This window comes from Drosophila kikkawai, chromosome 2L, assembly GCF_030179895.1.
Source record: "Drosophila kikkawai strain 14028-0561.14 chromosome 2L, DkikHiC1v2, whole genome shotgun sequence".
Taxonomy (NCBI): domain Eukaryota; kingdom Metazoa; phylum Arthropoda; class Insecta; order Diptera; family Drosophilidae; genus Drosophila; species Drosophila kikkawai.
In genome coordinates this window covers 1510794-1528806 of record NC_091728.1, presented here as the reverse complement: position 1 = coordinate 1528806, position 18013 = coordinate 1510794, and the positions used below count along the sequence as shown (strand labels likewise).

The 18013-nt window shown below is 38.4% G+C and overlaps 1 protein-coding gene and 1 non-coding gene across 2 annotated transcripts; one reads left to right on the top strand and one right to left on the bottom strand.

The window, feature by feature from the left end:
* Positions 1-8323: 8323 nt before the first annotated feature.
* On the bottom strand, positions 8324-8488 carry LOC121502501 (U1 spliceosomal RNA). Its single transcript, XR_005991019.1, has one exon. It is a non-coding gene; the product is annotated as a U1 spliceosomal RNA (small nuclear RNA).
* On the top strand, positions 8422-10111 carry LOC121502384 (low affinity immunoglobulin epsilon Fc receptor-like). Its single transcript, XM_070283493.1, has 3 exons — positions 8422-8480; positions 9167-9990; positions 10101-10111. The coding sequence occupies exons 1-3, from the start codon at positions 8422-8424 to the stop codon at positions 10109-10111; spliced, it is 894 nt and encodes a 297-aa protein (XP_070139594.1).
* Positions 10112-18013: the final 7902 nt, after the last annotated feature.

Below are 18013 nucleotides of genomic sequence, written 5' to 3'. Positions count from 1 at the left end.
TTAAAGAGTGTGAATATTTTAGATCTTCTTGAAGGGTTTTTTTTTATTTTAGTCAGTGAAGGAGTCGTTTCCGACCCTATAAATCATATATATTCTTGATCAGCACAAAAAGCGGAGTCGATCTAGCCATGTTTAGAAGAAAAACATTTTTCATAATTTTTTTTTGTATTTTTAAGGTCTTAAAATAGTTTATTGTCACAGAAAAAATGATCAAAAATTGTAATATCTTAAAGTTTGAAATTTAGTAAGCAGATTTGTTTATCTGGCAAAAACTAGCACAGAAAAACTTTCCGAATTGAATTTGATGCTTTTTTGGCTTAGTTATGATTATTTTTTATAAAAAAAATTACCATATAAAATATATAAAAATATTCATTTAAAGAGTGTGAATATTTTAGATCTTCTAGAAGGGTTTATATGAATTTAGTCAGTGTAGGACGAGTTTCCGACCCTATAAATCATATATATTCTTGATCAGCACAAAAATCGGAGTCAATCTAGCCATGTTTAGAAGAAAAACATTTTTCATAATTTCTTTTTGTATTTTTGAGGTCTTAAAATGGTTCAATTGTCACAGAAAAAAGTAGCAAAAATTGTAATATCTTAAAGTTTGAAATTTAGTAAGCAGATTTGTTTATCTGGCAAAAACTAGCACAGAAAAACTTTCCGAATTGAATTTGATGCTTTTGTGGCTTAGTTATGATTATTTTTTATAAAAAAATACCATTTAAAATATATAAAAATATTCATTTAAAGAAAGTGAATATTTCAGATCTTCTAGAAGGGTTTATATGAATTTAGTCAGTGTAGGAGTCGTTTCCGACCCTATAAATCATATATATTCTTGATCAGCACAAAAAGCCAAGTCGATCTAGCCATGTTTAGCTTAAAATTTTTTTTTTTTTTTAATAAATTTTTAAGGTCTTAAAATGGCTAAAAGTGTGAACAAAAAATTGGAAAATTTTTTGATTTCTTGAAATGCGAAATTTAGTATGCAGTTTCGTTAACCCAGAAAAATCTAGCACGGAAAAGTTTTCCAAATTGAATTTAATGCTTTTTTGTCTTAGTTATGTTTGATTTTTGATTGGTAGACAGATCCTAAGGCAAACTGCATGGGTATACAAATTTCTCCCTTAGTAACACCCACTAAAAATAATAAAAAACCCTGAAATAACTTCCCTACACCTTATATTTTCGTCGCTTACTGCTTATATCGAAGCTCATATAGTTGTAGTGGCATTTGCTGTAGTTTGTTTTTGTTTGTGTTTGCCTTTTATTTTAATTTCCCTCGACGGCACACGTTCCTGTAGCTGTAGCTGTATCTGTATCTGTTGTATCTGTTTGTATATCTGTATCTCCTCCACGCCCCCTTGGCAGAGCACTTTACACATTAATGTAAAAAAATTGTGCACTGATGTAAGTGCGTCTTCCCACTCACTTTAGTATCCCCACACACCCCCAGCCAGCCAGCCAGCCAGCCATGCCGCAAACCAAACAGAACAGACAGCTCTCTGCATTTCCCACCGTTTTTCCTTCACATTTTCCAACCGAAAGCTGCGCGCATTTTAATAAAAACGAATTAAAACGTGCACTAATATGTTTTTATTATTTATGCTCATATTTGTATTTATTCACGTGCATTGCCCATGCAGCAATAATAAATTGCACTCGAAACTGGCAGCAAGGATTCGGATTTCAGAGTGATTTTCCTCCATTGGAAAATGTGTCACTCCCTCTGTGTGTGTGTGTGTGTGTGTGTGGAAAATGGCTTTGTCAGGTTTTAGTTTTGCATCCCCAGAAAGTTCCCCCGCACACAGATAGCTCGAGCTCTTGGTATTCCGTGGTTCATGTATATTATATCATTTGCCATATGCGGATTAGCCATAAGCTGCTTTTGGCAGAGGCTTCTCATGCCCAGGCCCTTCCCGCAAAGGGAAAGTTTACAACAGAAAGCTGAAGGCTGGAGAGGATGCTGTGGAAATGAGCACGAGATTGAACTGGATCTGGGGGAAGGAGTCGCAGGAGGCATACAAGTGGTTAAACCGCTTTCGTTGAGGCACTTGAGTTGAGTCTGTGGCTTATAATTTGTTTGACAAGCATCGAAACTGCCACAGCCTCTAGAAAAGCTCATCCTCCTCTGGCAATTATTTTCCCCAGCAGCAGCTGCCACTCGTGTTATCAGTTAAAAGACAGCCACATAAGCATGAATCACAAATTATTTATTATTTAGCAGTAAAATAGACAATCATTGTTTTTCAAATTCATTTATGGGAAAATCATGAAAAAAATCTATATCCGTTTGAGTTGCCTTCAAGCCACTAAACAATCCTTTCTTCTTCTCCTGCATGGTCTGCCAGGTCTCCACAAATTGCTTGGCCTGCAGGTCAGTCTTCAGCTCGAAAAGCAGGTTTCCTCCTTTCATACTCGTCATGTACTTGACCTGCAGTATCTGGCTCTTCAGTTGGATCAGGCCCAGCTCGTTGAGCCAGCTCTTTACCACATAGATGGGCAGTTCCTTTGTATCCTTGATACCAGATACCAGAATTCGTGGACTAAATTGATTGTTTTTCTCTGAAAAATTCACAGAACTAGCAGTCCATAAATATATTAGGATAACAAAGACTTTAACTAAATGCATTATATTTTTTCTGAGCGATCTAATTTCGGGAAAAAATCTCAGCAAACTGAAGATGGAAGCTTAGCTTGAGCTGCTTTCTTGGCAGATCTTATCAATGGTGACTAACCCCTGAAGCTTTTGGGGGTCAGCAAAGAGAGGCATTAACCCAGCAAGAGTCTGCAATGTATTAAATTTTATATAGTATTTCAAAAGAGCTTTTTAAGTACATTTCACTCTCTTAATTATTTCTATATAGTATCACAATTATCTATGTATATTTTTACAATTTTAAAAAGTTTGTTTCCTCTGTATTTTCCATGACTAATTCTTTATTCTTGTATTGCCTTTGTTACCCACCTAATCATGTTCTCGATAAATCTATAGAGTCACAGACTTGGCTTCTATCCAGTGACTTAATGATGCATACGTGTCGCCGCCATTTGTCCCCGGACAGGGCGAGAGACAGTGTGTCCAAGTGGATGCAACCAATTAGGAACAGCGCCAAAGAGGCTCCCAGCGGGGGATTTCTTTCAATTAAATTGGCGACACAAAAACGGCTCAAAGAGATGGCAACAACTGGGGATGCTGAGAGCCCGGCATTTGTCAGCGGGTAAAACAATTTGCCGCTGTCAGAGATAAGGGACTTTGGCTTTGTCCAACATTTCCGCACGCTCAATTTAATAAGGCCAGCTCATTAGCCGTCCATCCGTCCAGTTTTCTTTAAGGGAAATTCATATGAAAGGGCACTGGGGAAAAATCTGAAAATATCTTGATACTTGATGCAAATTTAAGAGGATTTAGAAATGATAGAAAATATTAAATATTCGATACAGATTCATAAGTTGATATTTTTAATTGGTGATATATCAAAAGAACTTCTGTAACCAGAGCCGCCTGTACTGTTTGGCTTAAATTTTGTTGGATAATATCGATATTTATCGATAATTTTTTTATTTATATAAAAAACTGCTTTACTATTTTGAATATAATAAATATAATGACATTTAATCAAATTGTGTAGTAAAAATCGGTACCGAAATCTATATATTAAGGTTGCGATGAATCGATATAAATCGATATGTATCAAATAAATTTCGTTAATATAAATTTTTCGATTTATAAAATATAACGATAATTCTTATCACATTTTGGAAGCGATAATTTTATCGATATTCTTGATAATAATCGATTGTTATAAATAAAAATGTCTATCTCTCAAAGATAATAATTCCCAAATCTACAAAATCACCTAAGAAAATTCCCATAGGCTTCGCCCTGACAAAGTTAGACTTTTAATTAAAACTAATTTTTTATAAACTTATAACTCAGTCTCTTAGCTTTTCTTCAAGTGTACCTGTCACGTGGGTTTTGGGTCCATAAACCCAAATTGAAAAATGTTAAATTATCATCAAATTTCATGCACTATCAAAGTCAATTTCCTGTCCTCAGCATCCACCAGGGGTAGCATCCAACAGCGACCTCAAGGACTCCGGGCCACCCTCCTTGGATTCCCGCCGCCAGTCACAAAAATAATTTATTCAACTTGATGCCGTGGCCGCTGTGGGCGGCCGGGACGACCGCTGCCCTGCGGTTCATTGTCAGTTAAGCTTTTTAAAAGAAAACCACTTAGAATGTTGACATTATCCTTCACTTTCTATTTATTTTGTCATTTAATCAACTTCCTGCCCGTCGTCGTTGTCCCTGATTTGCATACCCAGTATAAGGGGATGGTTAGTACGAGGGTTCCAACTTGAGATGGACGCCTCGTTTGTCTCCCAGTCGCCGGTCTCCGGTCTCCGCTCTACCGTATTTGCGCTCTGGCGCCGTCTCGCCAATCAGTCAACGGAACGAGCTTAGGAGTTGGCGGTGCCAACGGAGCCAACGGAGAGCCCTCTGGTAAATAAAAATTGCTTTTTGTCGCATAACCTGTGGCCTACTCCCACCACCAGCCCCTTGCTCAGTCCATATGCCATCATCAGCCTTCGATAGAGAGACAATTTGATAGCCAAGTGAATTTTAGACACGGCAAGAAAAGGGGATGATCTTAGAGAGTTTAGAAAAAAACTGATTTTTAGTGGGGTTTTTAAAGTAATTTTATATATTTAATAAAGGTTTTAACTTTGAATTACACAGGAACACAAAATTAAACTTTGTGAAATTTCCACGAACCATTTCAAGTTTTCCATGATATTTGGGTGCTCCTGAGTAAAAGTCCCATACAAAATTGTTTTCCATCACCTACAGGTTTCGCGGTATACCTAAGAATACAAAAAACCTATGTTTGCCGACATTTTGAATAACGTGGCCTATATAATTGGACTTACCTTTATTATTTTTGGTAGGACCTACTCTCAATACATCACGGCACTACTAAAAAATAGTCCCAATTGTGGACCATTGTCCATGTCTTTGGAATTCGACGCCAAAGTTGAAACTCCCAAAATTTTCAACATTTCTGTTATGAAAAAACAATTCTGAGAATTAAATCTTCCATGGGACTAATTTTAAATTTTCATTGAATCTATTGCTCATTGTATTCTTTAATTTCGGTTTAAAGCGTTTTCATGAGGACATTTTATTGGATTTATTAAACGAATAAAACCGATTTTTTGGTTTTATTATCTACTACTATTTGCTGTCAAATTTCAAATAAGTCAAGGCAACCTATTAAATAGTAGTAGATTAGTTTCTTTTTATATATAATATACATTTTTTCTTTTTGACTAAACTTAAATATGTAAGGATTATCGCTGGGTACTAAGCTGTCTTAAAAATTTTATGTTCGGAAGACCTTTTTATTTAATATACAACTAAATGTATATTATATATAAAAAGAAACAAATCTACTACTATTTTATAGGTTGCCTTGACTTATTTGAAATTTGACAGCAAATAGTAGTAGATAATAAAACCAAAAAATCGGTTTTATTCGTTTAATAAATCCAATAAAATGTCCTCATGAAAACGCTTTAAACCGAAATTAAAGAATACAATGAGCAATAGATTCAATGAAAATTTAAAATTAGTCCCATGGAAGATTTAATTCTCAGAATTGTTTTTTCATAACAGAAATGTTGAAAATTTTGGGAGTTTCAACTTTGGCGTCGAATTCCAAAGACATGGACAATGGTCCACGATTGGGACTATTTTTTAGTAGTGCCGTGATGTATTGAGAGTAGGTCCTACCAAAAATAATAAAGGTAAGTCCAATTATATAGGCCACGTTATTCAAAATGTCGGCAAACATAGGTTTTTTGTATTCTTAGGTATACCGCGAAACCTGTAGGTGATGGAAAACAATTTTGTATGGGACTTTTACTCAGGAGCACCCAAATATCATGGAAAACTTGAAATGGTTCGTGGAAATTTTTGGCTGTGTACCTGTGTTATTGAAGATACCAAAGCTGGCTTACTTTACATGTGTTGCCTATATATTTTTAGACTTAAAATTCAAGGTATATAATTTTTAATCAACTAAAAACAATATTTCAAGTCCCCACAATATAGCAGATTTTTTTTCCCTGTGCATATCCAACCTAAAATGTCATTTTGGGTCTAAGAACTGGATCGTTCTCCTCTGGCTTGCTCATTTGCCGTTATTAAAGCAATTCTATGAATATTTTAAAAGCTTCGTTTTGTATGGAGGAGGATTGCATATACGTACGTCCTTTTGCCATAAAAGGTTTAGAATTTCACTGAGAACACAGAACACAGAAAGGCGACTCTTGGACGAGGAAATACCAAGGTTGAGCCTGTAAATAATGAAGGGGAGATGGAGAAAGTCCTGCCTTCCCTGGAAAAGGTGGACGAGAGAAAACCAGGGGAGAGAGAGAGACTCACTTAAGCCGCATTTGGGCAGCCAGAGTCCCATAAAGGAAAATCCTATTGAATGGCCTTTTGTTTTAAGCATGGAAATGCTTTTAAACGGACACAAAAAGCAAAAGTCCACAGCGACTTTCTTCTTTCGGAACTGTGCTGGATGTGCTGCGATTGCTTCTTGTTTATTATTCGCTCAGTCAGCTCTAATGAAGGCTATGGCCGCGTCTGTCCATCCACTCGGAGGAGCACTTATCCCTGCTTATGCCTGCCCACACTGGGTCCTGGATAAGTACTGGGCCTGAGAAATATGAAGGCAAACTTTCTGTTCTCTGGGTTTTATTTTAGCTCACAGAAAAAAAGTTCCAGCCTCTCTGATTCTGAAATAATTACGCACAGCCAACGCACTTGAACGCCCTTCGAGTGTTTGCTTGAGACCTAGACTTTTCCTGGAGCAGTGAGTCATATTCAGGCTAAAATCTAAATAGTTATAGATTTTGTCGGGGGTATTCTAGGTTTTAACTAGAAGATCAAGCCAAAACTTTAATATTAGAAAATTATAATAACCCTTTGAAACCCTATATGTTTTATTTTCTTGAGTGTACAACCCTACCACCTTTCGTTTATAGAGAAACCCACTCAAGTACGTGATGCAGAGAGGCATTACATAACTTTGCTTTTGAATTGATTGGAAACACACACCGAAAACACGAAAACTAGATCAGCAAACTCACTCAAAGCAGAAAAGTGCTCCAGGACCTTAGTTTCGCCCCACTTGGGCGAGTTAATTAGAAGCCTATTGATAAAGTTGAATTGCAGCTAATGTGGCAAAGTTTGTTGTTGGGCCAACGAGAATGCACATTTATTAATTAAAATGCCGCAAAACACGCAGCCAGGCAGTCACTCTTTCATTAGCGTTTTGTCAAGGGCTCATCAAAAACAAAGAGCGACAGGGAGAGGGACGCCATCAGAGGCTAAATTGATGGTCGTGTTTGTTAGTTTAATTATGCATTGCCTGCGAGTCCTTCGGCGTTGTCCTCGCTGTTATCATTCACAATATGCGCTGATGCTGCTGCTGCTGCTGATGCTGCTGCTGCCGCTGTCATTGTCGTAATAATGCAAAAGGACACATGAGCAGCCCGCAAACAAACAAATAAACAAACAAGCGGCCAATGCAAACAGCAAACAATTTACAGACATACTAGGAGTTTACAAGGACACTGAGAGAAACCAATGTAGACTAAAGTATATTGGTTCCAGCATTTAAAGGATTTTTGCCAAAGAAACTAACTAAAACGAATGTTTATTTTATAAATGTGAAAATAGATAAAATGTTTAAATTAAATTAAATTAAATTTTTATTTAGTTGTTTTTTCCAAAATCTATAAATAATACCCCATAATTTTTCTCTATGCCCAGCAACCAATACCGAAGAGTGCGGCTTATGTCAACAATAATTTTTGCCTGCTTTTTCAGCCGTTGGCATTTTCACATTTTGATTTTTAATTTAACTGTGGTTGTGCCATTGCTCGACTCGATGACCGCAAATTTCTAATAACAATTTGTAATTGCCATAAATTAAATCACTTTCGTTGCATTTTCTCTGCGAAGAGTAAACCACATGCACCCAGTAATCTATTCTCACCAACGAATATAAAACTACCTATTGTATACATAAATTTTAAATTGAATTTAATAAAAATCAATTTATTGTTGTTCACTTTAAGGGTTAACCATATCCCGCTGTTTTAATATGGTTTTTGTGATTTTCAAATTACATTTTAATTAATCAATTCGTTTAAAACTGATCCTTTTCGTTCCATCATATCTGTGATGTAATATTACACAACTTCTCATTTCTTATTTTTAATTGAACATTTATTACTTAAGGTCGGGACGGCGCGAACGCCATTCCCGGCTACCAAAAATTTCACGCACGAGTTATTCACATTAGGAATAATCGCAGAGGTCAACTCAGCCGAGGTGCAATGGCCAAGCCTCACTCCGGAGGAACCGCCTTCGTGATCACGGTTAACCTCTACGCCAGGTAAGTATGCTTTTCTCTCCTCCGATAGAGGGTTTCCATGACGTCGCTGCTATAACCGGTTGGGAACTATAACGCAAGGGTGTCGGGTAAAACTTAACCCCTAAGATATGCTTTGGAAAATTGTATTTATGAGATAGTTTACATGCTGGCCAGATGAGTTTCTCTGGGAAAATATTGATTTATATTTAAGCAAGTTTTTAATTTAATGCCGAACTTATATCGGTGTACATTTATTTGGTTTTAAACTGTATTACTTAGCTTAAAATTCTGTGTAGCAATTAAAAGAGTTTTATTTGAACCCAAAATATTGGGATGAGAATTTAAGATACAAATATTTATATTTGTTGTTGCCCTAGAAATCGGACTGTCTGCAGAGATTCATCAAATAGCTCTTAAACTAAGAGAATTCTAAAAAATAAATCAATGTATATTTCTTCTTGCCAATATACGACCATATGTACATACATATTTTATTTTATGTACACCTCCAATTTTAATACATCAAAACCTATGGTAGTGGTATATGCGAGCACAGAGAGTGCCCTCTTCTTTATATATTTGTGTATACATAGAAAGCTCTTATCAATCCCAGCCTAAGCTCGATGTCTCTTCGAAAGTCTTTGAATAATTCGGGAATCAGTTCACCACAGACTTTTAACTTCCACGGTCTTGCAATCTACCAGTAGAAGGATGCAAAACTTTGGGATCTTCTTCCTTTGGGCGCTGGCCGCCTGCACTCTATGGAATGGATCCTTGGCGAATAGCCTTCGGTCTGGCTATATATTCCTACTTGACGATATGAGTCCCAATCAGTCCGATAGCATTTGTCTTCCTGAACTCCGATCTATGTTGAACGACGTTGTGCAGACCCAGAACCAAGGGAACGTCTGCGATGCTGTCAACGAAATCAAATCGAAGCTGAAGGCACTGGAGGTGAAAAGCCAACTTCAGGAGGTGCAATTAAAGCTGGAAGGACAACTACAAGGAGTGGAAAATAAGCTGGAAGGACGACTTCAAGGTCTAGAAAGACAACTTCAGGAGGGGCAAACCAAGATGGAGGCTAAACTGGGCGAAAGTCTCCTTGCGGTACAGGGAAAAATTGAAAACCAATTTCAGGCGGTTCTAAATCAACTGCAGTTGGTCCAGAACAAGATAGATTCTGCCGAGGTGAAAGGTCAATTACAGGCAAAATCGAATAAGACAGCAGCCCCCCAACAACCAGCCAAGGCGGCAGTCCCGGCTTTATCCACGATTACAGTTCCATCCGGTTTCGAGCTATTCGGTACCAGACATTTTCGAATAGTAGAAGAAAGAGCGGATTGGGAGACTGCTGAGAGAAGGTGTCGTGAGATGGGAGGTTACTTAGCCTCCTTTCGCAATAAAGAAGAATTTAACGCCATTAAACCGAAACTTCGTGATGTGCCCTATTGGATAGGCATCAATGATCATGCTAAAGAGGGCCACTTTGTATCTGTGGCCTCACGCAAGCCAGCGCCATTTTTAAAGTGGCGTGAGGGAGAACCAAAAGACAGAAGCCATATGTGGAACTGCGTCAAGTTGTATAACGGCGAAATGGGGGATGACCATTGTATTTATTCTGTTTACTTTTTTATTTGCCAGGCGGACAATGAAACTTAAAAAAATTCGCATTTATTGATTTAAATAAAGTTATATTTTCAAAAATAATACCTTGTCAATAACTTACTGAAAAATGGGGGATTTCCCTTCTTTTCAGAAATATTTATTTGTCAAAGGTTTTACAAGGATTATCTGGGCTTCAGGCTTAATCATTGAGCTTGGATTATTATTTAAATTTGGTCCCTTTCCAACATTAACTTATTGTGTAGAAATCACATTCGGGAAACATTTTCTAAGTTTACATTTCTGGCTACTTTTTGTTGTCTATTTAACATTGTATGTTCTTAATGTTCCAAATGACGGGAAATTTTTTTCAGTGTATTTAAGTACTCCTCCTTGCAAAATATATATATAAAAGAGAACGCAGAGAGTGCGGTCATCGTTATAAATAGCTCTTATCAATCCCAACTTAGATCGGATGCTTCCTCGGAAGCCGTCGCGTGATTTCGGGAATCCGTTGATAAGAGACTTTCCCCTTCACCAATGAACCCCTGATTTACGTCACTTGGCTCGGCTAAAACAAAGCTCTTGACTACAAGCTTAACTTTTTTCAGTTAGTTCTTGATTACCTTCTTGACCTATCATATTATATTTACAATTTAACAAAGATGTAAGAAAAATTCTCTGTAAAGCAAAATTAATTGATTTTTGATTGAGGAAGTCAGTCACCCCTAGCTATCAATAAGCTTTTTACGAGCCCAAATAAATTTAAAAAAATTTTCTTAGCCAAGGCAAACTATAAGGAAAAAAACTAACAACTATCCCTTGCCGGCAGGGCCTAATTGAATCAGGCTAGACGCCGAGGAGTTTCCACTTGCAGGACGAAAGGTTCCAGTCTCCAGTTCTGCCTAGCCATATGGAGCTGCGTGAAATCCAATCAACGTTTTTTTTTTTTCTAATCAGGCAAAGTATAAAGTAAATTCAATTACGCGGCTACTTTGTAAATCCCCCCAGGATCACACGCCTAGGAGACGCTCCTCCTCGAAGTGTGCGTGTGTGGCATGCATATGGGGAAAGTGGAAAAGTGCGTGGGTGAGCAAGCAGGAAGGCAAATTGTCCCAAAAGAAATTTTTGAAAATAAATAGAATTCCGCCAAAGTCAAAGCAGAGTAAACAAGAGTGTGGATTTTCGATGGCGGGGGGGATACACCCGCAGCAGATGAAGGGGAATCCATGGCAACTAATCAGAAATTCCGTCTCATGCGCTGATGTGAAGTGTGCCACAAAAAAAAAAAATACAAAAAAATACAAGAGAGCGACAGACGCAGGAGACAGCACAGAACAGGACGAAGACGGACTCCGGCCCAACCCAAGTGGCATCTACTACGGCGCCCGGGATTATGCAAAATTCAATTTGCAACTTAAATGTGTTTATTTTGCGTTACGCTCTCGCTGCCTGCTGGGGCAATTTTTATTTTCACTGAAAATGAGGGATTTACTTACTTTCCAAGTGCCAGGCCAGAGAGAGAGGAGGGGCCTCTGGAGCCGGAGCCGTAGCCGGAGCCTGCCTGCCTCTGCCGGGGTGATAAGCGAACGGGTAGCCAGAAAATGGAATGGAATAAAGAGAGAGGAGAAGGGGGGAGCGCAACGTAACGTAACGAGCTGAGCGTTACCCAAAACCAATGAGCAATACCGCCATCAATTTTCCAATCTTATTGAGCGTTTAAAAATGTGAGTGTGAGCACTGAGAGAAAATAAGCAGGTTTTGTGATTAAGGAAATATTTTAAATGAAAGAAAAACAATTTTTAAAATTTAAGATTTGATAAAGAACTTATCTAAAAAAAAGTTTAAAAAACGAAACGAACGAAATATATTTTTATATATTTACAATTTATTTATTATGGTGTATTGTTCATTTTAATGTTTTATTAATAATAAAATAAGATAAGCAAAGCCACTCTACTTTTACCAAAGAAAATTAACATTTCTAAAGCCTTATCCCTTAAATTACTTTGTGATACCCTCAAAAAAAAAAACTAACCCCATTTAGGGATTACATTTAAAAATAATGTAATTTTTATGCTCTGTGTAGCTGGGTGTGTGTGGGTGTGGCCCAAACTGTGGCGACAACGACGTCGAGAATGAGAATGAGAATGAGAACGTCCTGTGACCGGCTGCAAATTGCTGATTTACAAACAAAATGAGATTTCCGGCGGAGAACCGCAGCAGTCCGCCTTCTTCTTTTTTTTTTTTTATGGACCAAAGCAGGCAACATAAACAGTTTGGTGGCGGCCCCCAGCTCCTGCCCAGGCTTCTCCTTCGATCCTTTGCATAATAAACGGAGCTGGCCTGAGAGCTGAAAGCTGCAGTTCACAGAGACAAATTGCCGAATTCAATTTTGATAGTGAATTTAGTCAGCCGTTTATTTAATTTTATGACCCAATCAAAGCCAGCCATCCAATGATGAGACGGATGGGTAAGGGTTTCCTTCCAGCTAACCTGACTTTGTGCAGCCCAACGCTTTTAATTACTTGTCAGTCAATTTGCTTATGACAGCAGCTGGAATTAAAATTCAACTTAAGGGAACTGGAGACCATCACAAATGACAGTTGAATGGAATTTTGTGGAATTTTTGAGTTCAGAAACAAAGCGGCAACCGCTGCCTACAAGGGGAAAATGTTTTTTAGTTGCCTCACGCAAATTAGCCGAAAGTTTTCCCCCTTAAGGACGAGCAGGAGAACTAGGACCAGGCCAAGGCTGAAACTGAAGCTGAGGGGGAGGCGGAGGCGAAGGCGGAGGCAGAGGTGGAGGGTGAGGCAGAGGCTGAGGCGGAGGCGGAGGCGGAGGTTGAGGCTTCTCCAAAGAGAGAGCGCCCTCAGAAATGAATATTTGATGGCAGTGCCAGGGAACAAATTAAAAGCGCTTGGCAAAAGCTTGTTGCATACTTCATGGCGCTAATTTAGGGGGCGAAAGTTAGAGAGAGAGAGAGTGAGAGAGGGGAGGGAAACCGACCTCATCTATGTTACAGAAGGAACAGGACAGGACAGAAGTTGCCAGCTCCTTCTTGTTTATTTACGCACATTAATTTCCAGAAAAAGGGTTTTGGCACTGGCCACTCCCCTTACCCTTGCTCCCACCAGTTTTACCATTTTCCATTTTCCATTTCCCCGCATTGAAACCGCATTGCAATGTTGCAGAAATTTTGTCGCTACAACTAAATGCTTTTAAGTGCATTTTAGTGTACCCCCCCAAAATTTTCTATGAAATTTCCACAGGCCTGCGTTGGCAGCTTGAGGTGTGGCTGCCTTATATTTTTCACAGCTTTTCCACAGACCCACTCTCTCTCTCTCTCTCTCTCGCTGTCTGTGTCCAGCGAGCATTACGTATACGCAGTGTGCTCCCTCATAAATATTCATTCGCAATTTATGTAAATGCCTTCTCTACCACTCCTCCTCCCCTGGGTGGGCACACACTTTTGATAATGTGTCGCGTTTTAATTATGAATTAATTGCGAATGATTTCAACATCATGCATTTTAATTGACATGCCATTGTGCCCGATCTATGGGAGCATATATGTAGGTGTATGCTCTATATATACAAACATATATCAGCGAGGTGTCATCCACTCAAGCACACACACCAGCATCATTTATCACGCGACCAACGGGGGAATGACGATGATGTCCTGGCTATAGCGATATATATATATATATATATATATATATATATATATATATATATATATATATATATATATATATATATATATATATATATAGTACGTATATAGCTGCGATAGCTCTATACTATAGAGTCTATAGCCTTTTGTGTGCTTGTGGCCAGGGTATGTCGCAGCCATTGTGTGGTCGCCACTCGTTTCAATAAATTTCATTTCGTTATCGTTATTGACATTTTGTAATTTAATCGTGTGCTTTGTCGCATGTGGAACGTCATGCTGCACACATATCAAGAGAGAAGTGCACTGAGAAAAATGTATTTTAATGAGGAATATATTTATTAAGGAAATTAAGATATTAATACAGACTACAGAAAGTAGATACCAAATTTTAAATCTATTTTAAATTCTTGTTTTAACATTTTTAAGAGTTTTCAAAACCCAAGTGATTTCTGTGGTAAAATAACATTCTTTTCCCTAGAGTATATTAAAAAAAAGTCTTTTTTAATTAATTTATTTAACATTTTAAATTTACAAGACATTGATAATCTATTTTAAAAGTAAAATCCTTTAAACATAACATTAAAATCCACTGTAAACCTTTAAATTTTGCGGTGCAACACACACTCTCCACTCCCCCGAGGCAACTTTTAACTTTATCAGCTTGTTTGGTTTGGGGTTTTGCGCTGCAAAAAAAAAGGAATTAAAAAATAAAATAAAAATAAGAAGAAAAAAAAGAGGAAAAGGCAAGCACAGATGACACCAAAGAAGATGAAGGGGCCAGCCGGCGATATCCGATGACATGGCGGCAGCAGGAGCATTAATAAAGGTGCCGAACTGACACAGGGCTTCCGGTGCAGGATGAGAACGATGATGATGATGATGATGAAGATAATGAGCAGGTGCAGCCACTAATTAGTTGCAGCCGCACAAATATCGGATAAAAGACGAGAGGCAAGAGCTTTTATTGAAGCTGCGGCGTTGAATGAATAAGGAAATTAGATGCCTGGAAGGCTAGTGAGTTTTCACTATACCGCAACATGTGTGGTCCTTTGCCTTGATTTTTGTGGTGTCACACACTCCCCACACACACACACACACACACACACCACTCTGGTTCGACGCTTAAAAACTCATTTAGCCTGGAGGAAAAACTGAAACGACAGCTGCGTTACCAGCTTCACTTTAATATAAAATGTAAATTTTAACCGAAAACTACTTTTTTTTTGGGGGGGTCTGTGTATCCCCAAGTCAGCAAAACTGTGAGTATGTGTGCTGTATGTCCTTTTTCTCCTCTCTCTCTCTTTCTGTCTGCTTCGGTCTCCCCTTGGGTCAACCGCAGGACGACGGTTCGTTCGGCCTGGAAATTTATTTGATTTGCCAACGAAAATGAAAATGAAATCGAGCCCCCAAGTAAATACACGATAAATATGTCGTAATATTTTAATCAAATTATGCAATTCACTGGACTCTTCACAGATCCTGCTCCCGGGGGTTTCAATTACTGCCAACCGGCAACATATGACTTTTGAATTAAATGACCTGAAAATTGTCCGGACAGCAAGGGGAAATGTATTTACGAAAAAAAAGGAAACACGGACGACACTTTACGATCTCATCAACCTGGATAATGGCCAAATTAGGGCCATGACAGTGGCCAAAGAGGGGTAAGAGGATTCCAGGGAGGATGGTTGTCGAAGCGTTCGATACCCTGACTTAATCATTGTTCCTTTGCCAGCAATTTTGCGGAGAATTTCTTTATTCGTGCGAAGAACGATTGGGAGGACTTGGGAGGAAGAGCAGCAAAGTGACCACAAAGACAGGGCCAACAAGGACGACAATGTACTGAAGGAGCCCTGGGATGGTGAGCTAGCAGGACACAAATGAGGCGAGACAACAACACTATAATATACCATAGTCGTTGTAACTGGGCAGCGTGTGGGGGACAGGGATTCGGTTAGGGAGACTCGGAAAGGCGCTACAGGAGAGTTATTGGAAATAATATTTCTTTAGAGTAAGTCAGAGAGTAGTTATAATAGTAGCTTAATAGCTCGCTTACTCCTCTCTCTTCAACAAATTTTAAAGAGAACCTGTAACCAGCTCTCTTTTTTATTTGGCGTTACGCATCTTGCAAATTATATATTGTTTTGGGTTTGTGCATTGAGATCTAAAGGGCTAAAGCTACAAAATTTTTTGGTGATAGAATCTTATTAATTTAAAAAATAATTAATACATCTCATAAAATAATTGAGTTTCAGTAAAAAAATTAAATTCAACATTGTATATTCTTCTGATAAGCTCAGATTGTAGGTCAGCATTTGGCGAGCATATAGAACTTTTTTTCTTGTTCTCTCCCATTTTTTTCCCCATTTCTGTTGCTGTTTCTGTTGTCCCCAACACGCTCATATTTGTGGCCAGCAAGACGAGCGGAACGGCCAAGGAAACTACACCTAAACGGAGACAAGCGGACACCGGCGGACACCACGTGTGTGTACAAAGTACATCGACGTGGACAAGGGCACAGACATGGGCATGGATATGGTAAGGCGGGGAACCTAGGAGTTTGGCCAAGGATCAAATGAAGCACTCCAATGGCACCCAAGTGGGCTAATCAGAAGAAGGAAAACCTTGTAACGACTACAAGGGACGGAGAGTGAGTCAAGGAGTCAGTCAACAGTTTGAAATAAAAGAAAAATGAGGAAAAAACACAGCGCACTAAATTGCCATTTTTCCTACGCTTCCTGCATTTTCACAAACAGAGGGGGTTTGGGGGGGAAAAGCGTATAAAATGAAGTGGAAAAAACGTAAACTATGAAGACAACACACAGACACAGAGATCATGCATATGTATTCGCAGATATCGCTGTGTCTCTGCTCTGTAGGTTTTTCGCTTTTTATTTGTTTTCTGTTGTTATTACGACTCCATTGCGTTTAGATGGAGATTAAGTCGCTGCCCCTGCCCCTGCCCCTCACCCCTTTTCCACCGCCCACAGAAGCCGCCTCTACAGAAACCCACAGATTCAGCAACTCATTCCTTTTGATACCCCTTGATGGAGGATTTGTGGGGTGTTTTGGGTTTGGTGGAAAATAAAATAAAAGAGTTGTTACTGAAAATCAAAATATCGAATTTTTTGTATACAAATATGAATAAGTTTTGTTTTTTAATCTTAATCTTTAATTTTCTGATTGTAACCGGAAATTTGTGGGTTTCGTTTATAAATTCGTAGGTATTATTTTGTATTATTCTTTTTTTAAATCGGGTATTAATACTTTGAAAACTGAATAAGTCAAACAATTTAAATAAAACTCTTGGATTTTATAAAGCAAATATCTCTCAGAGAGAGAGCCTAATAAAAACTCTCTCGTTCGCTACATTTTAAACCAAGAACACTTAAGAAAAGATCTTTTTGAAAAGCAAGCACTCTCAAGAAAGCAAAAATGTAGAGAATAGAAACCCCCTATGTTCTATAATACCGGGTATTTGATAGTCTTTACAATTGAATATAAAATATATATACCTACTTGTTTTTCGTTACATTTTTCTCAGCTCTCCTGCTCCTCTGCTGTTGTTATTTTTTGCAATTTTTTGCTTTATGAGCAGTTTATTTGCTCTCCAAGTGTGTGTGTGTGTGTGCCAGTTCCAGGCTGTGTGTGTGTGTGTGCCATGGGCCATATCCATATAGGATGCCCAGATAGCAAGGGGCAACTCTGCACCAACATTTGTTTATGATTTTAGTAACAAATGAAAACTGTGCAAAAAAAGAAAGCGGAAAATATTGTATATTACCAGAGCGAGAGAGGGCTTGACTATTATATTGCTTTTGTGGGAATGCCAGGAGCTCCACACCTTCCCCTGCTCCTGCTCTTCCGCTGAGTGCCGCCCGAGTGGGAGTGTGGTTTTATTAGTCACTGTCACTGCGAGCTGGCTGCGCTCTATAGTTGCTCCCCAAAGAGCCATCGAGCAAAACGATGCTGATGCCGCGCCGATGTGTGTTTCCTGATAAGCGGTACGGCATGGCATGGTAATTTCTCCGCCTTTTTTTTTAGCTTTGTCTCTGGGCTGTTATTGTCGAAAATGTTGAAGCGAAAATGTATTAAAAACACAGGCATATCAGTGTGTGAGATGATTCACATACAAGCTCACCTAGCTAGGGATGTCACGCTTTTGAAGGGTTTTGTTTTTAAATTGAATTCTCTGGTAAAGTAATACAAAGTAGTGGGATTATTTATTTATTATTTATTTTTTAAATAAATTAGTACAGCGTTTAAAGCAGCTT